Here is a 22,335-nt window from a genome sequence, read left to right on the forward strand (position 1 = left end):
AAAAAAAAAAAAAAAAAATATATATATATATATATATATATATATATATGTACAGATAAAGGGTGGTAAGCAGAAGGCTCACAAAGGAAGAGAGCAAGGATGTAGCTCTGTTAGAGTTTGCTGATGAGATTAATCCATGTGAGATTTCTAGGAGAAAATGGAGAAGTGGAGGAGCAGGTTTAACTATATTTAAATTCTGTATTTCCAGCTATGAATTTTCACAAATTGCCAGGAGGTGATGTGCAGATGGGTTCCAGGGAACTGAAATCCAATTTCTTGCCAGCCAGGCAGGATGAAGGTCTTATAGGCAGATGCCACTTGATTTTAAATAATACAAAGAAATGTAGCACTTCTTATCATTTGAGTTTATGGAGTAGGTTCATACTTTCTTGTCTATGAGCTTCAGTAAATGTCTGTTGGATGGATGATTGATGACAATTATGCCAGTGGGAGGGTCTCTCCACGACCATCTGCCCTTGACCTGTCTTGTTTTGTCTTTTATTCCTTTGTTTGTTCATTTGTTCATTCCTTCTTTCTTTTTTACAACAGCTTATTGAGATATAATTAGCATACCATACAATTCATCCATTTACCACAATCATCCATCAGATGTGTTCAGTTCAATGGTTTTTAATGTAGTCGCAGTGGTGGTCCATGATCACAATCAACTTTACAGCATTTCATCACTCCTCCGCAGAGCAACCTCAAATCCACGAACAGTTACTGCCCACATTCCCCACTTACTGTCTCCATAGAGTGCCTGTTCTGGATATTCCATACAAACAGAATCACACAATCTGTGGCCTTTCGTGACTTGCTTCTTTCACTTAGCATCATGTATTTAAGGTCCATCCATATTGTAGTGTGTGTCAGTGCTTTCCTTTTTATGTTTTTTTTTAATTAATTTATTTATTTTTGGCTGTGTTGAGTCTTCATTGCTGCGCACAAGCTTTCTCTAGCTGTGGCAAGCGGGGGCTACTCTTTGTTATGGTGTGCAGGCTTCTCATTGTGGTGGCTTCTCTTGTTGTGGAGCACGCGCTCTAGGCGTGCGGGCTTCAGTATTTGTGGCACACAGGCTCAGTAGTTGTGGCTCGTGGGCTCTAGAGTGTAGGCTCAGTAGTTGTGGCACACGGGCTTAGTTGCTCCACGGCATGTGGGATCTTCCTGGACCAGGGCTCGAACCTGTGTCCCCTGCATTGGCAGGCAGATTCTTAACCACTGCACCACCAGGGAAGTCCCCTTTCTATGGTTGAATAATATCCTATTGCATGGATAGATCACATTTTGTTTATCCATTCATCTGTTTGTTGGTGGACATTTGGGCTGATTCCACCTTTTGGCTACTGTGAAAAATGCTGCTATGAGCATTCATGTACAAATTTTTGTGTGAATGTAACTTTTCAGTTCTCTTGGATATATACCTAGGAGTGAAATTGCTGGGTCATATGGTAACTCTGTGTTTAACCCATCTTCTCTAATAATCTTAATCTTTTAATTGGAGTCTTTAGTCCATTTATATATAATGCAATTATTAATATATTTGCATTTAAATCTACCATCTTATTAGGGCTACCTACTTGTCCCATGTGTTCTTTGTTCCTTTTTCTCTTGCACTTATTGTCTTCTATTGACTATTTTTTATAATCCACAGGGCTGCCTGAGTGTCTTCTTTTTTCTTTAAATATTTATTTATTTTCTTTTTTGGCTGTGTCAGGTCTTAGTTGCAGCACATGGGATCTTTCCTTGCAGTGTGCGGGCTTCTCTCCATAGTTGTGGCACGGGCTCAGTAGTTGTGGCACAAGGCAGATTCTTAACCATTGGACCGCCAGGGAAGTCCCCTGAGTGTCTTCATGACATGGCCACTAGCTTCCCCCACAGTGAGTGATGTGAAGGGTAGAGTGTACTCAAAATATAATCTGCAGTGTCTTTCATAACCCAATCTCAGAAGTGACATGCCATCTCTTCTACAATATTCTGTCAGTCACACAGACCAACCCTGGTACAATCTGGGAGGGGACGACTCAAGGGTGTAAATATCAGGAGGGGGTTTTTAGGGGCTGTCTTGAAGGTATACCACAATGTCTCTTACCTTCTTTCATATATTTTCTACCCTTTTGACTCTCAGTGCTTCATTCTAAATTATTTGGGGGGGGGAGTTGTCTTTTAGGTACACATGCCTGGTTATCTTTTTAATGTGTACCAAACATTGCATTGGCAAAATTGTAGAAATCATATGAGGCCTACGATGATGGCATCTTCCACCAGACTTCTCTTTACATTTGCTCCTGCCAGGTGCCTGGGAGCACGGGTGGTTTAGGGTCACATCAGTTCCATTTCAGGTACTGATAAGAGTCCAAGTTGTTTTGCAATCCTTGCATGAACTTGTCTAAGTATAGTTCATCCCTGCACTTAGGATGCAGCCCTTTGGGGTCCCAACTCAAAGAAAGGATGCTTTCACCAGGCCTCCCCCTGCCCCAGAGGGCTCATCCTGAACTCCAGTGCCTGCCACTTCAACACCAAGAGCAACACTCAGCTCTCAGCAACCCAGCTCTGGAATTGGCCATCTCCCTGGGCCTCTGTCCCCTCCTACCTCTGGGCTCATAAGTCTTCACTATCTTGTTAGCTCTCTGAATCCTTTGAAGACATGTTTTAAAACTTTGGTCCTGTTTTTCTAGTTACTAATGATCATCAGGAAGGGGATTAGAGTTAACTGATTTGCCATTACCAAAAGACTTGTCCATAATTTTTAAAATAACAAAAAATTAAAATTAATATCAAATGTTTCATAGCCATGAGAGACTTATACTGGTTATGATTGTTCAACCAGGCTATGTATACCACAAGGTTGATAGAGACTGGTAATTAAGAATGTGGATTCTGGAACTAGCCTCTGTCAGTTCTTCTGTTTTCTCTCTAAACTATATTTTAGAGAGTACAGGGGACAGTAAGGCTGGTTTGATAAACTTTTCAGTGCTAGTATGGTTCATGCTGTGAACAGTGCAACTTTGATTAGGCATCTGTAGTTCGGTCTCCTCATATGCCTGTCATTGAATCCACTGTACAATGACCACCACCTCTGTCATTACACTTACCTCACTGCATGGCAATGGCTGGTTCACATGACCATGAGCTCCTTGCATGTGAGAATCACTTGGCCTAGCACAACTGCTGGCATATACTAGGCATTCAAAAATTGCTTCATTGAACTGGTGCCAATAATTGAAGTAGACTTCAATAAGAAGGTCAGGGGGCTTCCCTGGTGGCACAGTGGTTGAGAATCCACCTGCCAATGCAGGAGACATGGGTTTGAGCCCTGGTCTGGGAAGATCCCACATGCCGCGGAGCAACTAAGTCCGTGGGCCACAACTGCTGAGCCTGTGTGTGTGCCTAGAGCCGGTGCTCTGCAACAGGAGAAGCCATGGCAATGAGAAGGAGCCCGCGCACCACAACAAAGAGTAGCCCCTGCTTGCCGCAACTAGAGAAAGCCCGCGCAGCAACGAAGACCCAATGCAGCGAAAAATAAATAAATAAATTTATAAAAAAAAAAAAAAAGTTCAGGTTTGAGGGTTATATATTAAATTTGAGTTTAAAATGGGAGAAAGTCTGAGTAAGGCTGTCTAGAAGGCATGTATAAGCAGGTCTGAAACACAGGACTAGGATTGGACTGACGATGCAGCTACTTGGGAGATGTCAGCTGACAGAAGATAATGGAGTCAGCGTAAGGAATGAGATCAGGTGGGGACAGTGTGTAGAAGGAGAAAGCCAGTGGGCTGATGTTGCAGTCCTGAGGAGCACCACAGTCTAATGGGCTAGATGAAGAAGATCTACCAAGCGGGTCTAAGAAAGAAGTGTCAGTGATAGGGAAGAGCCAGACGAGAGGGGAAGCTATAGAAGTAAACAAAGGAAGGCGAGAATTTGAAGGAGAAAAAGGCCTGCTTTAAGAAATGCTGCAGAACTACAGAGCCTGCACTCTAGAGCCCATGCTCTGCAACAAGAGAAGCAACCGCAATGAGCAGCCCCTGCACCGCAGCAAAGAGTAGCCCCTGCTCGCTGCAACTAGAGAAAGCCCACGCACAGCAATGAAGGCCCAGTGCAGCCAAAAATAAATAAATTAATTAATTAAAAAAAAAAAAGAAATGCTGCAGAGAAGGCAAGGAAGCTGACTGAAAGTTAGGATAGCCTTGACTTAGTGAGTGCAGTGGGCATGGGGCCAGGGAGAACAGATTCCAGGGCTGTTTGGAAGGGAGCATCCATGGACTAAGGTTGCCGACTAGATGTCTTGAGTGGTGCCTTGGACAGCTGTAGATGTGTGTCACTCACTCCCACAGGAAGCACAGGAGGAGGGGGAAGAAGAGGTTGGGAGTGTGTGGGGACAGCTGATGGCTTTGGGGGTCCATTGGGCTTCAAGTGCCTTGAGTTTCAGGGACATTTCAGAGGCAATGTTGAGTAAGCAGCTTGATATATGATCTAAAGCTCAGAGAAGAGGTCTAGGATGGAGCTATGGATTTGGGAGTCAGAGATAAACCTGATACCTGAAATTTTCAAAGATCAATTCCATTCCAGTTCCCTTTCCCCAACCCTGTGTAACACCCCTAGGTGTATTTCAGTGCCCCCCTCTTCCTGATACACCCACACCATCCCCAGGTTCATGCCTCCCTCATCTCAGGTCACAGCCTACCTTTCCCAAGTCAGACCTGATGCTGAGGCTGTTGACAAAGGCATCCCCAGAGGTGATAGGCTCTTCCCCAGTCAGCATTTTGAAAATGGAAGTTTTCCCAGCTCCATTGAGGCCAAGAAGGCCAAAGCATTCTTCTACTTGAAGAGTGAAGGAAACCTTGTTCACAGCCAGTGGGGGTACCTTCTTGGCATAGACCTGAGGTACCCAAGACAGAAGGCACACAGTGAGGAGGCCTGGAGTCAGCAGTCTGGAGTTAACTGTTGCATACCAGTTCTGGGACAGGTTGAGCTGCCCTCAGGGCCTGGGGACTCCAATGTAGCCAGGCTTGAATTTGCCTTCTCCTCCCAGCCGCTGCTCCCAGCAGGTCTAGTGAAGTTTTCTCTCCTCCTGTCCCTGCAAACTGAGACCCTAGTTCTCTAAGATAAGCCTCTTCCCTCTGTCCTTGAAGCAAAGAAAACCCCTTTGATGTTGCCTGAATTGGTTTTTGGGCTGTTTTTTTTTTTTTTTTAAACCACCAGGAACTATAGGGAAACAACTCTCTCTCTTTCTGTCTCTCTGTCTCTCTCCCTGTCTCTCCGTATGTGTGTGTGTGTGTGTGTGTGTGTGTGTGTGTGTGTGTGTGTATATATATATATATATATATCCTGGATATTTGAAGGATGTCTCAACACAATTCTGCTGGGGCTCTCAGGGAGACTAACAGGCTTGGTCTGAGCTTTCAGAACCTATTCCCCCACCTTGGCTCCTCCACAAAAACTGTTTTCTAGATTGAGGAGAGACTCAACCATGTCCAACCTTCAAGGCTTCTTGGGGTTCATGGTTCTGGTGCCCCTCCCATCTCAGGCCTTCCTGTCTTCCAGGGGACCCCAGAAGAGACAGTGGAAGGCTGAGGTGATAACTTCAGTCTCTGGGCACACAAACGAACTCAAATGTGATCTGTTCACAGAGGAAACCTCTCTCTGAGTCTTCCTCCACCAAAACTCACCTGAATCCTTTGCCAGTACAGTAGTCTCCCCTTATCTGCAGTGGATATGGTCCAAGACCCACAGTGGGTACATGAAACGGTAGAAAGCACAGGACCCTATATATACAATATTTTTTCCTATACATACATACCCATGACAAAGTTTAACTTATAAATTAAGCACAGGGACTTCCTTGGTGGCTCAGTGGTTAAGAATCCGCCTGCCAATGCAGGGGACACGGGTTTGAGCCCTGGTCTGGGAAGATCCCACATGCCACGGAGCAACTAAGCCTGTGCGCCACAACTACTGAGCCTGTGCTCTAGAGCCCACAAGCCACAACTACTGAGCCTGAGTGCCACAACTACTGAAGCCTCTGTGCCTAGAGCCCATACTCCGCAACAAAGAGAAGCCCTCACAATGAGAAGCCCGCGCACTGCAATGAAGAGTATCCCTCACCTCCTGCAACTAGAGAAAGCCTGTGCACAGCAACGAAGAACCAATGCAACCAAAAATAAAAAATAAATAAAATAAATTTTTTAAAAAACAAACAAAAACACAAAAAAATTAAGCACAGTAAGAGAACATCCGAATTGCCAGCATCACTACTCTTGCACTTTGGGGTCATTATTAAATGAAATAACGATTACTTGAACACAAGCACTGTGATAGTGCAATAGTTGATTGGATAACTGAGCTGGCAACTAAGTGACTAAACGGTGGATAAGCTGGACAAAGGGATGGAGCAGGACGGCTCAAGAGTCGGTCCCACTACTCAGAACAGCGCATAATTTAAAACTTTGATATTTCTGGAATTTTCCATTTAATATTTTTGGACCACAATTGACTGCAGGTAGCTGAAACCTCAGAAAGCAAACCTGCTGATAAAGGGGTACTACTGTACTACAAGCCAGCAGGCAGGTCCTGGAGCCTCGGTGGCTGCTTTCTTATGCAAAGGGCCCCCAAGAGTAATGGTCTTTGCTTTCTAAGCCATGTCGGACTTTACCTTAGACAGTCATTTAAGAACCAGTGGGGTTTTCTTACAAAAATTTTCCAAAAAGGTCTTGATCATTTTCTCTTCTTCTTCCACATCTTGGTCTCCAGGCATGGACCCTGGACTGTGCAAAACTACCTGCTTTCCCGAGACAAGGATGGCAGGTGTAAGTGCTTTTGCGAGGGTAGTAGGTAGAGGTCAAGGGGCCCACAGGGACTTGGTCCTCCCTGGGAAGGCCATGAAGTTGCCCCGGCCGTGCTCAGTTCCTGCATGCACACCCATTCTCAGAGTCAGCCACAGGCAAGACTGAATGCACGTTGACATGACCATGATATGGTGGACAAGGAAACTTTATGTGACATTGGCTTTTAAGGAAAATAAAAAGACCTGAAGCCTGGAGATGTCAAGATATAACAAATCCCATTTTCTACAGAATTTCCTTTGTCCTGGGGGGTAGGGGAAGGGGCTTTGCCTTTGGAAGATATTCAGGCCAATAGCTGACACAACAGCCCTTTCTCCTATGTGGCTCCTGAATGACTGAGGGGAAGAGGTGTTCCAAGCTGGCTAGTTTTAGGAAATCCAGGGTCTTGTTTGTACTTGGCTGGCCAGGGTTACAGGGGCCAAGCCAATGCTCTTCCCTCAACAGGGGATCCCAGGGATGGCCGTTACCTCTCTACCCTACGGGTGGATTACATGGTCTCCAGGACCTCGGATGCTGAGAATCAGGGCCACTGCAGATTGTAGGAAGGAAGCTATGGAGCCAGCCCCTTGACCTGTAATTGGAGACTTACACTTGGACCCACTCACCAATTTTTGCTTACTGTTGAAGCCAGAAAACCTGGCTTTCAGTTCCCACAAGACATTGGTTTCAATGAGGAAAAGCAGGATGAGGTACACAGGTCCTGAGATGGCAAGGGCTGTCAGATACTTCCCCATCCCTAGAGACTCCCAGGAATAGATCTTCTTTTGGGCCACATATCCCTCTGCTAAAATGGGATAAACAGATATTATCAAATTACATATAGTAGGTCAATTCCTATTATAACAAATATCATTTAAAAGAAGCATTATTGTCATCAATGTTGTTACCACATCCCAGCAGATGGGAAACATAATATTCTGTTTTCCTTGCTAGAACCAATGTCTTGCAAAAATAATGCAGTAAAGTAAAACACTGCTCCCTGTCCATATGACAGTTATTTGAAATGCAAAATATTTATATGCTTAGTTCTTTTATCAATCATTTATCACCCTGTAACTTCAACTGACCACTCATGTAAAAATACTCAGCAGCCTCTATTCTCCTCTTTTAATCTGATTTGCCTTCAAATTTTCTTTTAAATACATGTATTTTTGTTTTTATTAAAATATTTATTTGGGGGCTTCCCTGGTGGTGCAGTGGTTGAGAGTCCGCCTGCCGATGCAGGGGACACGGGGTCGTGTCCCACTCTGGGAAGATCCCACAGGCCGCGGAGTGGCCGGGCCCGTGAGCCATGGCCACTGAGCCTGCGTGTCCGGAGCCTGTGCTCCGCAACGAGAGAGGCCACAACAGTGAGAGGCCCACGTACCGCAAAAAAAAAAAAAAAAAAAAAAAAAAAAAAAAAAAAAAAAAAAAAAAAAAAAAAAAAAAAAAAAAAAAAAAAAAAAAAAAAAAAAAAAATTTATTTAGGCTGAGCCAGGTCTTAGCTGCGGCACATGGGATCTTCGTTGTGGCATGTGGGATCTTTAGTTGTGGTAGGCAGACCCTTAGTTGCAGCATGCAGGACTAGTTCCCTGACCAGGGATCAAACCTGGGCCCCCTGCATCCAGAGCGTGGAGTTTTACCCACTGGACCACCAGGGAAGTCCCAAAATACATGTACTTTAAAATTATACAGTAAATACACACTCATTGGAAAGAAGAAACATGTATGAGGTAGAAAGTCAAGGTACTTCTCCTTTCCCCACAACTATTGTTACAGTTTTGTATATAATCCTTCCATACCTTCTGGATATAATCTTTTAAAATACAGGTAGAATGATACTATGCATTATCTTCTCCAATTCCTTTGTTTCATTTACTAATATGTAACAGACATTGGCCATATCAGGACATATAGATCAAAATAATACAGATCTCTGGCAAAGGTAAATACATGGACAATTGTAACAACTAGTATTGTTGTAACTTTGGTACGTAACTCCACTTTTTATTTTCTATATGACTTAAGAAACATAAAATGCATAAACATAAAAATGCATAAAAAACAATGATTAGTCTATGCTTCTGGACACATAATACATAAAGAGGTACTGTGACAGTAATTAAAAGGGAGTGGGAACAGGGCTGTATAGGAGCAGTTTTTATATGTTTTTGAAGTTAAACTGATATAAATTCAAATTAGAATGTTATAACTTTAGGATGTTAAATGTAATTCCCATGGTAACCACAAAGAAAATAGCTATAGAATATACCCAAAAGGAAATGAGAAAGGAATTAAAATGTTTCATATGAGGTACCTAGAGTAGTCAAACTCATAGAGACGGAAAGTGGAATGATAGCTGCCAGGGGCTGGGGGGAGGGAGATGGGGAGTTAGTGTTTCATGGATTCAGAGTTTCAGTTTTGCAAGTTGAAAAAAGTTCTGGAGATAATGGTTATGATGGTTGCACAACAATGTGAATGTACTTAATGCCACCGAACTGTACATGTAAAAATGGTTAAAATGGTAAACTTCGTATATATTTTTCCACAATTTAAGAAAATAGTTAATTTTAAAAGGTGTTGAAAGGATGTGGATAAATTGGAACCCTCATACATTGCTAGTGAAATGTAAAATGGTGCAGCCACTGTGAAAATAGTTTGGTGGTTCCTGAAAAAGCTAAATAGAGTCACCATAGGACCCAGCAAACCCACTCCTAGGTATATACTCAAAATAACTGAAAACATGTTCGAACAAAAGCTTGTACGTGAATGTTCACAGCAGCATTATTCATAATAGCCAAAATGTAGAGACAACCCAAATGTCCATCAACTGATGAATGGATAAACAAATTGTAGTCTATCTGTGCAATGGAATATTATTCAGCCATACAAAGGAACAAAGTAGTGACGCACACCAAAACCTGGATGAACCTCAAAAACATTGTTGTAAGTGAAAGAAGCCAGATACAGAAGGTCACATAGTGTATGATTCCATTTACATGAAATGTCCAGAACAGGCAAATCCATAGAGACAGAAAGTAGATTATTGGTTGTCAGATGCTTGGGGGGAAAGGGAATGGGAAGTGACTGTTAATGGATGGGGTATTTCTTTTTTTCAGGTGATGAAAATGTTCTGGAATTAGATGGTGATGATGGTTGTACAACCTTGTGAATATACCAAAAGCCAATGACTTGTATACTTTAAAAGGGTGAATTTTCTATGAATTATATCTCAATAAAAAAATGTAATTAACAAATTCTGTTTGCAATACTCACAAACTTGATTGCATTCAGTCTGGTTCAGGCTCTTGGCATTGCAAAACTTCTGTAGTTCAAAGTTGTAATATAAGTTGGAGAAAGCCATCCCCAGGCAGTGGCCTGGAAGCGGTAGAAATGTGTGATCCAAAGACTCTGAGACTTTTGTGTAGCCTAGATCTGTGAGGGGAATAGAAAATATTAACTCTTCTTTCAGGAAGAAAAGGGAACATCCCCTAGCAACTCTCTGAACCCACTGTGCCTTTTATTCTGTATAAAGGATCTGTTATCTCTATCTGTTGCTATATCTATCTCTGCACGTCACACTGCCAGGCCCAAGACCGGAATCAGGTTCTCCCTGACTCCCAGTGTTCCCTCTTCCCCTCTAGTCATTCAACCTCCAAGCCATAAGTATTTTTCTTTTGCAGTGCTTCCTGAACCTGTCATTTTACTTCTATTCCTATTGTTTATGCAGACAAATCAGAAAGAGCTTGGTGTGTTTGAGAAAACCAGCAAGAACGTGGCTGCAGAATGGGATGGAAGCAGTGGATTTGAAGGCTGGAGGTTTACAAATGAGTTAGGGCCAGACAGGAGGGTCTGGTGGGCCAGCTTTGGAGTTATTTGAGTGTCACCTTACAGGTAGATAAGAACACAGTTCCTGCCTGTACAGTTTGTAGAGCCAAAACCATCATTATTTGCAAATGCTGTACATTATCATGTACCTAGAAAAGCTATTAGAAATAAGAGAGGGAACTTCCTGGTGGTCCAGTGGTTAGGACTCCACACTTCCAATGCAGGGGACACGGGTTTGATCCCTGGTCGGGTAACTAAGATCCCAAAAGCCTTGCAGCCAAAAAAAAAAGAAAGAAAGAAAAGAGAGAACAGAATAGACTCACAGACATAAAGAACAGACTTGTGGTTGCCAAGGGGAAGGGGGTTGGGGGAGGGATGGAGTGGAGTGGGAGGCTGGGATTAGCAGATGTAAGATATTACACATAGGATAGATAAACAACAAGGTCCTACTGTATAGCACAGGGAACTCTATTCAATATCCTATGATAAAGCATAATGGAAAAGAATGTATATATGTGTATAACTGAATCACATTGCTGTACAGCAGAAATTAACACAATATTGTAAATCAACTATACTTCATTAAAAAAAAAGAAATAAAAGAGGTCAGTAAACTGGCTGGTTATAAAATAAATATATAGAAACTGGTGCCTGTTAGAGGTTTGAGAAGCCAATTTTTTAGGTTCATGTTATATTGAAAAGTGAAGAAATGCCAAACGGGGTTATAAATAAACTGTGGTATATTTAAAATACTTTAAATGTTTATTTACAACAAATAAACACAACTGCTCTGCAAAATAAATATGCTACTCATAAGCTAATTAATTTGTAAGAGGATTAACTCATAATATGCTGCCTGGGTCGTGAGCCAGCAGTGGGGCCATGTTTACAGTCCACAAACATAATCAAGCCCTCAGTCACCCAACAGGCCACTTCGTGCTTATCCCTAATAACTACATGTGCTACTAGCCGCCATCCTTCACAAACCACAAAATATCCTCACCAACAAAAAGGGGAAATAACTGGGTGGGATTAGAGCTCTAATTTCAGACTTCATGACTAGTCACACCACCAGCTCTAAACCAGTGGGTAGTCCAAGGGAGAGAGCATGTGGACGTGTGACTTACAGATTCCCTGAAGAGAGGCTGAATAAACTCTTCATATAAAAAATGAACTCTACTCTCAGGGCTTGGATTTAGAGTAGTACAGCTTTTGGGTGTCAATCTGTGAAATTCCTGTCAGTGGAGGCTACTGTGATGTATGGTGAAGTGAACTTGGATATGAGGTCTCCAGACCAACATTTCCTGGGCCAGGACTCAGAAACTGAGCATCAGAGCCAGGGTCCACTCATGTGGCTGGAGGCGCAGTTTGGGGCACAACTCGGAAGTCGTGGCTCCACACTGTCGCCGAGGCCCCAGAGTCATGGCTCTGGTGACCAGACAGCTGCATCCAAGGAGACCATGCCTCAGCAGTACAGCTGCAAAGGTGGCAGACATGGCTCTGGGAAGGAGACACAGTGGGTCACGTCCTCCTCATTTTTTCTCTTTAGAATTCTGAATTTGGAAATCTAACCTGGAGACTGAGGTAGAGGGGAGATGGGAAAACTACCAGAACATCAGCAGTGCAGCTCCTGTGTGGGGTAGAGAGAAAGACTTAACCACTAAGCAAGGCTCATGAGCCCAGACTGGGAATGAACAGTCAGCCACGGTCTCCTCCCAGACCTTCCCCTGTTCAGCGAAAATCTTCGGGCCCCTAAGAGACGAGTGGTTGAAATCTGAGAGGGGACAACCCCACGCCCCAAGCTCACCCTAACCAGAATCAGTTCACCAACAATACGTGTAATCAAAGGAACAGATATTTACAACTTCTGCTTGTTTTCCTTCCTTCCTTCCTTCTCTGCAGATCCTACTCCAAAGCTTGTTGAAGACTGAGGAGAGGTCACAAACCATCCATATCTAGCCCTCCAACTGAAGGACTTTTCTCTGCCACATTCCTGGGTGGCATCCATCCTTTTCTGGATCTTGTGTCTTCTTTCTCCTTTACTTTACTCCTTCACTTTGCTGGCCTATATCCTCAACTTTCCAAGAAAGTGACATGGTGACTTCAATTTCTGTTTGCCCATTTGAAATTGTCTTTGTTCTGTCCATACACCTGACTGACAAGTGAATTCAGTATAGAACTTGTTGTCATCTAGGAAGCACCTGGGTCTTTTTTCATTCAGTGTTGGATATTTGATGGATCCCTTCAATCTTGAAGTTTGTTTTTTCAACTCTGGGAAATATTTTTGTTTTCTTTCTTTGGTAGTTTCCTCAACTTCATTTCCTCTGTTTTCTCTTTCTGGAATGCTTATCAATTGAATATAATAGCATTCCTGGACTTACTCTCACGTTACCTGCATTTTTTTTTTTTTTTTTTTTGCGGTACACGGGCCCCTCACTGCTGTGGCCTCTCCCGCTGTGGAGCACAGGATCCGGACGCGCAGGCTCAGCGGCCATGGCTCACGGGCCCAGCCGCTCCGCGGCACGTGGGATCCTCCCGGACCGGGGCACGAACCCGTGCCCCCTGCATTGGCAGGCGGACTCTCAACCACTGCGCCACCAGGGAAGCCCATGTTACCTGCCTTTTTTCTCAACTTCTCCTATTTCTCTTATCTTTTTGCTCTACTTTGGCAGGTTAATTGACTTTATCTTCCAACACTTCTGCTAAATTTTTATTTTGGCAATCAGCTCTTTCTTGTTCTCAAAGTTTTTCTTCTTCATGGAATTCTGTTGTTTAATAGATGCAATCTTTTCCAAAATCTTTGTTTTGTTTTGTTTTGTTTCCTGCATGGCCCTACCCCTGTGTCTCCTTTTTGTTGGTTTGTTTTAGTCTTTTCTTGGCTGCCATCCTCAAGTGATCAGTGATCCTTGATTGTCTGTCTATTCAGAGAGACAAATGAGGCACCAGGAGGTGATTTGCTAGCTTTGTTTATGGAGGTAGGGAGGCAGGCTACATTTTAAGGCAATCAGGCAGGGGAAGAGTCCATAATGTTCAGGTCTCTTTTGGAAGCAGTTTCAATTCATCAAGAGGAGGGATCTCTGACTGCTTCCGGGTGGGGAGTGGTGTAGGGCCAGTGGAGATGGAACAGACTGTTTCACTCCCTTTCTCTGTGGTCCCAAGCCTCTCGAGGATTCTGTGTTGCTAAATTAGGTACTTGCTTAGCCATATCCCCCTCTGAATGCACTTTAGATGTTTCTTCATTGTGAATTCATACATTTTTATTTCCTTTGCTATCGTTTTAGTAGAGTCTCAGGAAAAAGAGCTCAGATTTAGCTTTCATAACTCTCTGTCTACTGCCATGGTGACAGCATCTTAATGAGGCCTCTAGGGCATGTGTACAAGGGCCAAGGGCCAGCCTCTAATGTATAGTTTTCTTTCTCAGGGAGTAGGGATGGAGCCTGTGAAGGCACTGGCATCCTTTTCCCCAGACCAGAGGTGAAGCTTCTTGCCTTGTCCCAGCCTCCCTCCTCTTTTTTTTTTTTTTGCGGTACGCGGGCCTCTCACTGTTGTGGCCTCTCCCGTTGCGGAGCACAGGCTCCAGACGCGCAGACTCAGCGGCCATGGCTCACGGGCCCAGCCGCTCCGCGGCATGTGGGATCCTCCCGGACCAGGGCACGAACCAGTGTCCCCTGCATCGGCAGGCGGACTCTCAACCACTGCGCCACCAGGGAAGCCCCCCTCCCTTCTCTTTGACTCACCCGATTTCCAGTTAGTTTTAGCAGTTGCCTCCTGCTAAGCAGAAGTGCCTTGGTCCCTGTTATTGCTGCATTGGAGGGAAGAGAAGAAATAGCATGAAGCAATCTAAGAAGAAACAGATCCCAGCAAGGCCAAGGGATCCAGAGAGAATGTCCAGAGAGTCAGGCGCTAGCTTGGTCATCTTCTCTAAAAGCTCTGCTCCCATCATGGCCTTCAGTGTCCTTGGACTTTCAGGTGCTTGTCCCTCTCGGGTGGGTTGAGCGACAGAGGAGAGGAGAAAGGGAGGAATCCTTAGATTCTCCCTGGAGATTAGGGCAAACATTTCTCAGAGTGATTCCCTGTACCACCTGTGTCGGAATCATGCAGGATGTCTTTAAGTGCTGATCAGTGAATCTCAGATGGAGTTTACAGCTGAGAACTGCTGGATTTGGCTTCCCTCAGGACAGGCCTTTGTGTATCCCCTTTCCTCTGCCTGCAGTGTGCTTTTTGTTCTATTTCAATCATAAAGTCAAAACACTGTCACTTTTATGATCCTCTCAGATGAAAATAATTCCGTCTCTGAAATTCCACAGGTGGTATGTATGAGAACTAGAAAAGGCACCACAAACTCTGTTCGACTAGTAAAATAAATTCAAAATAGAGAATACACACACATCCTTTAAGAGACAGAATGACTCCCAAGATGAAAGCAGAAGAAGCTGTTAACATATTTTTAAATTAAAAGAAAGAAACAAACAAAACCCCAAAGTCAATTTGATGGAGGTGGTCAGCATAAAAACAAATGAAAAAAAGCATTACAGAGGTAAAATATGATCATGGATATCCAACCCTGACCCAGAGAGAGACGGCAGCACAGACACGAAGACGTCAGTTTTAAAGGATGTGGTGTGAAGATGGCTCACCCCTCAGTTTCTTTGACTCTAATTGCACGTCACCAAGCAGGCTTTGTCCAACCCTGGCTTATTATTACCTTTTTTGTGTGTGTGTGTGTGGTACGCGGGCCTCTCACTGTTGTGGCCTTTCTCGTTGCAGAGCACAGGCTCCGGACGCACAGGCACAGTAGCCATGGCTCACGGGCCTAACTGCTCCGCGGCATGTGGGATCTTCCTGGACCGGGGCACGAACCCGTGTCCCCTGCATCAGCAGGCGGACTCTCAACCACTGCACCACCAGGGCAGCCCTATTACCTTCTTTTAAACTGAGGAATAATTTATTTCAGTGAAATGCATGATCATAAGTGGACAGTTTGATGAATTTTGACAAATATTTATGCCCATGTAACCAACACCTGGATCAAGATACAGAATGTTTCCAACACTCCAGAAAGTTCCCTAAGGTCTCCATGTGGTGGACCCCCTCCCCCCAGCTCTGAGCCAAACGCTTTTCTGGCTCAGAGTGTGCCTCTTCCACGTAGCACCCTGTTTTGATGTTTGTCTGCACTGCTGCACGTGGTGAGCGTCTATTCCCTCTTTGCTGCTGAGCATACTCTGCTGATGAATATAACCACTGTGTGTCACTGTCCTCCTGGAGATGCATGTTTGGGACGTTGACAGTTTGGGTGGGGCTCTTTCATTGACAGCTGCTGAGAAGAGCCTTACACAGGCCCCTGGCAGACACACGTTTTCATGGGTACAACTTCTGTGGCTGCTGGAGGGAAAGTTAAAGCTGTGTGATGTGTAGCCGTAATGGTCCTCACCTTTTTCACTTGTGACTGGGATGAGAACAAGGGGGCTGATGCTCAAAAAGGTGAGCGTGATGATGAGCTTAACACAGGCGCTACCCGCATTGTCAAAGCAGGAGCTGGTTAGGTAGATGAAGGGGATGATCGCCCAGGCATAGAGCATTAGCATCAAGACAACAGCAGGGATGTTTTCTGGGTGTGTAAAAGCTTCTTCATCATAGTACAAAAACACCACCTTTGGAAAGAGGGTAGAATTTGGAAAAGTCACTAAGAGTCAGTCCTAAGCATTAGAGAAAGGAAATGATAATCTTAATTTTAAAAATAAAGTAAATAAGGTGTTAGCAGTACTACATTGGCAACTCCCTTCCCTTACTCATCCGGCAATGCAGAGACAGCTGGCTCTGCCCCTGGAAATCAGTGCAGTGAGATCAGGGGCTCAGAGGCAGAACAGAGGACGTGATCCATTCTGCACAAATGACCAGGGAACCTCAAGCTGCACAATTCAGTCACCACCAAAGACTTGCAACCCTCAGTGCCCTGGTGAGCTATTTCTGGGCACTGTCCCCAAGGCACTGTCATTTACTAGCTTGAGGCAGCAGTTGTGGGGAAGCCACAAATTAGAGACCGGCCCCTCTGCTCCTTATGATGCTGGGGCTGAAATCATGTTTTACTGAGGGTCAGCAATGAAGGTGCTTTCACACCCTGTGTGGCCAATCAAGGGCTTAGCTGCCAGCCTGGACTTCAGGTAGGGTTCTGGTTCTTCACAGGGTCCCCAAGACAAGCCCCTTGTGACGTGTAGGGGAAAGGCCTCAGCACCATGCAGCTCACCAGCAGCAGCAGAGTGGGGATGAGGAAGGAGATGAGGTCCCACAGCAGAGCGGAGAGCCAGAAGGTAGCCACTGATGAACCGAACCTGCTTGGTCTTGATGCATCTCTCTTTGACTGTAAAGATGGAGAAAAAGCTAGACAGGAAAGCCATTCCAAAAAGTAAGTTGATAACAAGATAATGTCCTTTAGGACCCCTGTAAAAGACAGGATATAAGGAGAAAGGTAGCCATTTAAGTAGAACTGCTCATAGCAACCATACCCCAAAATAACAATTTGTGATTAAAACAAAACAAAACAAAACAAAACAAAAAGGAAGAAGTAGGTGGTAAAGGGAGAAGCACTGAGGAGGGAAGGAAAGTCGTACATACTCGTACAAGATATTCTCCGAGGTCTCCTTGTTTGACTGAGGTTGAGGGTGGTTGAATACCGTTATTGAAGCCCTGGCATCAGAAAGCAACTTGAAGGGGACATTGTCCACCAGTGCCAGCGCCAGGGCAGTGGAATGGTATGCCTGGTTGTTGAACAGCGCTGTCCCTATGGTGTGGTTCCCCACATCTTCAAAGGAAGCTGCCACTAGGTAGTTCTGATCAAAGACCTCGGGCTCCTCCTCTAACTTTTTCAGGAGGAATGGCTCTACTGAACGTAGAAGAGAGCAGACCATCCGAGAGTGTCACACCAGGCCCAGTGAGGCAGAGAGGATTCGCCTTTGGCCTCCCCAACCGCTGCTCCTCCTGGGTATCTATCTCATCACTAACCCCCGCCCACATCCGAAAGTGGGCTCCTCCTGACATGGCCGTGCTCTGAATTCCAGTGATCCCCTTTGCCCACAGGGCTGCCTCCTGCCCGAGCCCCATGACCCCAGGGCATCAAGAAAGTTTTCCTTTCATTGACTGGAGCAGTATAAAAAAGTCTTGTCTAGCCATCTTTTAAATCTCAGCTCTGTCTACTCCCCTCCTCCTCACGGCCTTGATGCAGCCCAGGCCCCACCACCTTTACCTGGACTGTGTGGCTCTAACAGAGCTCCTTGCCTCCTATCCAGTCCCTCCAGTCTCATGTGAAAGGACATGTCTGATCACACGCACCCCACCCAACAATTTCAAGTGACTCCCCTCTGCTCTCGGGATAAAGCTAACCTGCACACGACCTACAGTGCCCAGCTGTTATCCAGACTCTGCTTCATGTCTTGAAGTTCTAGCCATGCCTAAGGACTCACCGTTCCCCATGCTTACAAATGCTCTTCTCATGGTTTGGAATGTTCTTTGGGTTACATTCCCCTGCTGTGGGTCAGTACCTATTCACACCTTAGGCTCCTAACTCTGGAGTGTCCTCTGGCCCTCCAAGGCTGAGACATGTCTATGAGACCATCATTTACTGTTCCTTTGTATTGTAACTACTGTCACTTATCTGTATGATCTCTGGGCTAGAAGCTCATCAAGGGCTGGTAATAATACTGTTCATCACTGGACTTCCAGCACACAGTGCCAGGTGAAATATATGACCTACTTAGAATTCTGGAATTTTTAGTGCTGGAAGGGACCTTCAATCACAGCAACTACAATAATGATAATTGAAAAAAAAACCCAAAATACCCACAATAATGATAATTGTACCAGTGGCTGAAGGTTACTGAGTGCCAGTGTTAACAGTGTGCAAAGCTCATGATAGGCACTCTCTCATGGAATCCTCCGATGACAATGTGAGGCAAGGTTTATTATTCTTTCCATTTTGCAGGAGAGGAAACCAAGGTTTGGAGAGGTAGGTCACTGTAATCCCAACCACTTTGCTACATCATGTTCTGCATTTGGTCTCTTTACTTTAGTAAAAACAATGCTTAAAATTTTTATTTTAAATTAAAATATCACATGAATACAATTTTAAAAATCAAATAATTATATAAAACTTATAATGAGAAATGGCAGTGCCATGGCCTACCCATCACCATCCCTGCTACCTGCTCACCAGAGGCAACCACTTTGAAATCTTTTAGTTTATGTTTCTCTGGATTGCTAAATAGCCCATCTCTCTATTGACATCCTATCTTGGATGCAAGGACTTTGTTCTTTTATGACTATCTCTGCCCCCTATGGCCTTCCCCTCCCCTCTCCTCCCCCTAGAGTTGTATCATAAATTCGGTTCAATCAATAGTCAGTTTTGACATTACTACGACAAAGTAAAAATTATTCACAGCGGAACCAAGCAGTATATTATGACATGTTTCTTTTTTTGTACAACTTTCCCCCTCTGAAGTTAATAATGTTCTCCTTTTCTCATTTGCTTAGTTTTCTCTACATCTATCACGAAGTCATCCACAAACTCCCTTTGTGGGAGGGAGTGTAAATCTCTTCTTAATACATTCAAATGTAACAGAAAATTTATCAGTTTCATTTTGGACATGCTTTAGTCCCTAGAAAGACACAACTTGGTCTCATTTCTAGGAACTCTCCCTTTCCTGTCGTTTGGTTTTTGGTTTTCTGAGACTTCTAGCTATTCACTCTGACTTCAGGGAGCATCACGTGGCCTGGAAGCACATGGCTTCACTACAAGGAGCAATGGGCCTGCTTCCTGCCCTGTTTTCCTGGGCCTGGTACTTACTTAGCAGCTGCAGAGGAATCTGTTCTTCAGCCATGAGCATATCTGTAAAATGTTCTGAAAGCTGAGGACCCAGCCTGGATTTCAGAGAAATAAAGAATGGAACAATAGTTTGACCATATGTTTTTTAGGGTCAACTCCAATGGGACATTTTCCATGCTTGTACTGAAGTTGAGGAATGAGAGGCTGACCATAAGGATCACCAGAAGTACCAGGATCTGTATTGACAGCATCATCATCGAGTTGCACCAAGAATATGTAGCCCTTTTCAAGAACATGGCATAGAACTGTTGGCAGAGAAGGCTGAACTACAATTTAAAAAAAGGGGGAAACAACATTAACATAGTCACAGGTAGAAGCTGGCAGGCAGTTACGTGGCTCACGTCCAATTGTATTCTCTCATATTGTGTCTAACATTTTGATGATGTTAAAAATTGCTTCAGATTAAAATTCTTTGACTTAATTATTTGATTAACATTTAATGGCAGAAAAAGAAGGCACAGATTGGAAAGAGTCTGGAAGAGTAGCCTAAACAGATACCAAATATAAACATGATACAATTGTTTTTTACCTGCCAGATTGGCAAAAATTTTAAGTTAATGAGGATATGAGGAAAATGCCATTGCTGGCGTTTTAATATGGTATAACTTTTTTTAGAAAACAAATTAGCTGAATGAATAAAATTAATTTGATATTCACACAGTCTTTAATCTAGAAATTTTACTTCTAGTAATGTATCCTACAGGTATACTTGTGTAAGTATGCAGGACACGCACAGAGATGTCCCTGTGGCATTGACAGTAAATGTCAAAGTGTGTGGTCGTGTGTACTGAGATCCCAAGATCCAGTGCTGGGCCCAGAGGCAGCAGACTGTGGAGGTGGGCACTGCATATGCTCCCACCCAACTTGTCTGTAGTGCTGCACTAGCTGGGGCAGGCAGCGGGGCCTTCAAGCCTCAGGTGCCAGTGTTCCTTCTTCTTAAAATACCAAAAAATCTCTGAAAGTCTCTACCAAGCACCCCCCAAGTTTCCCACATTTGACATGATGGAAGCTCCTTTCCCCTCAAACATTCATTAAAAGGCACTGCTAATAACTCATCAGAGGTGGTGCTCTGAGAAATACTTCCTGGGAAGGTTCCAGAACTGTTTGCTAAAGCAAAGCCTGGCCAAGTAGAGGCCAGATAGATCCTTCCTGGGGGTTGGAGAAGAGCCTCCTGTATAAGACAGGCACTGGCCTAGATGACCCCCAAGACCCTTTCCAACTTGGAGGCTCCATGAATGGCAGCTTCCCCTTGAATAGGTGATTTAAGACTATGAAACAGTGAGATTAATCTCTTCACTAACCCATGAAAACCAGTCTCATTATTTTGCAACATACCTTATAGATAGCTAAATCAAGACCACTATATAAAATGCATATCAATATTCTTTTTTTAAGCATTAAAAGAATGTCCATGTACTTCATAAGAATATATTTTTAAAAATTTAAATTCCAGGTGGTACAATAATACATGATCTGTTTCACAGTGAAAAATTAAAAAGAAAGATTAAGTATGCTTTTTGGCCAGTAGATTTAATGCTTTTATTCTTTCTTCTTCCTGGTGAAAGGAATGGCCACAACCTTTTCTAGATCTTTTCTGATACTCCCTTCCATTGTGTTGATCCTAGTCAGAAAACACCAGCATTCTGACTTTGAAGTGGAGCAAAGAGCATGGTACTGCTGAAACCCAGCAGAGCCAATCTTTTATGCCTAAAATCTGCACATTTTTTCTTAAGCCCCTATTAAAGGTTGATATATATTCCTTGACAGAATAATATCATGATTCCAAGAATGAAATAAAAATCTGCTTTCTTGCATGCATTTGAAATATTTGCTCACCCCAGTGTTTGGTTGGATTGGTAGGCTGGACTGTATTGAGAAAATCCTTGGATGAAGACGTTTAATTCTATTAACAGGAACTCTGCTAACCAACGGGTGAGAATGGAAGGAGGGAAGCTTGATGATTTGCATATCTCTACTGGAATCTACCAACTTACTAACCCTAAACCAAAGCAGAAACAAAAAGAAATAAAAATTCTCAAAATCACAACACATTTCATTTTGTTTGGATTTAAAGAATGAAAGTTGTCTAAGATATAAACAAAATAAGTTAGGACAATAATGAAAGAAAAAAGAGCTGCACCAAGATTCCATACTGTGGGGGCTTCCCTGGTGGCGCAGTGGTTGAGAGTCCGCCTGCCGATGCAGGGGACGTGGGTTCGTGCCCCGGTCCGGGAAGACCCCACGTGCCGCGGAGCGGCTGGGCCCGTGAGCCATGGCCTCTGGGCCTGCGCGTCCGGAGCCTGTGCTCCGCAACGGGAGAGGCCACAACAGTGAGAGGCCCGTGTACCGCAAAAAAAAAAAAAAAAAAAAAAAAAAAAAAAAAAAAATTCCATACTACTAGCAAGTATATACTGGCTAGAAAATTCTTCAATAGGCACTAAATAAGAACTGAATTAACTGACCAATGGCTTTTCCAAATAACTGAGGCAACACTAGCATAAATAGATTTCATTATTTTCCTTAAAAGATACCACATACAAATTAAAACAAAAATATCACTAATATCTATTTTATGAGCAAAACTATAAATTATAAAATGCAGCATTGCTGATGCTCTAGGACAGGGGTTTGTAAATGATGGCCAGTAGGCCAAATCCAGCTCAGAAAGGATTACATTTTTAAATGGTTACATGTTTAGATGGTTATCTAAGTGACTTACGTAATACCCTTGATTATGCCACTAAACCTACATAGCCTGAAGTACTTACTATCTGGCCCTTTAAGAAAAAGTTTGCCCAACACCCCCCTCCCCCCCCC

General features: G+C 43.7%; 1 protein-coding gene across 1 annotated transcript in view; it reads right to left on the minus strand.

The window, feature by feature from the left end:
- LOC103074207 (ATP-binding cassette sub-family A member 3-like) overlaps window positions 1–22,335 on the minus strand; it is an 89,228-nt gene that overhangs the window by 11,038 nt on the left and 55,855 nt on the right. The window contains 12 exon segments of the mRNA XM_082930981.1: window positions 4,679–4,873; window positions 6,647–6,775; window positions 7,442–7,620; window positions 10,092–10,250; window positions 16,075–16,294; window positions 16,888–16,954; window positions 16,956–17,081; window positions 17,256–17,523; window positions 18,101–18,111; window positions 19,485–19,603; window positions 19,605–19,784; window positions 21,355–21,517. Coding sequence (XP_082787107.1) covers window positions 4,679–4,873; window positions 6,647–6,775; window positions 7,442–7,620; window positions 10,092–10,250; window positions 16,075–16,294; window positions 16,888–16,954; window positions 16,956–17,081; window positions 17,256–17,523; window positions 18,101–18,111; window positions 19,485–19,603; window positions 19,605–19,784; window positions 21,355–21,517 — 1,816 coding nt within the window.

This window comes from Lipotes vexillifer, unplaced genomic scaffold (assembly GCF_000442215.2).
Source record: "Lipotes vexillifer unplaced genomic scaffold, Lipotes_vexillifer_v1.1 scaffold914, whole genome shotgun sequence".
NCBI lineage: Eukaryota > Metazoa > Chordata > Mammalia > Artiodactyla > Lipotidae > Lipotes > Lipotes vexillifer.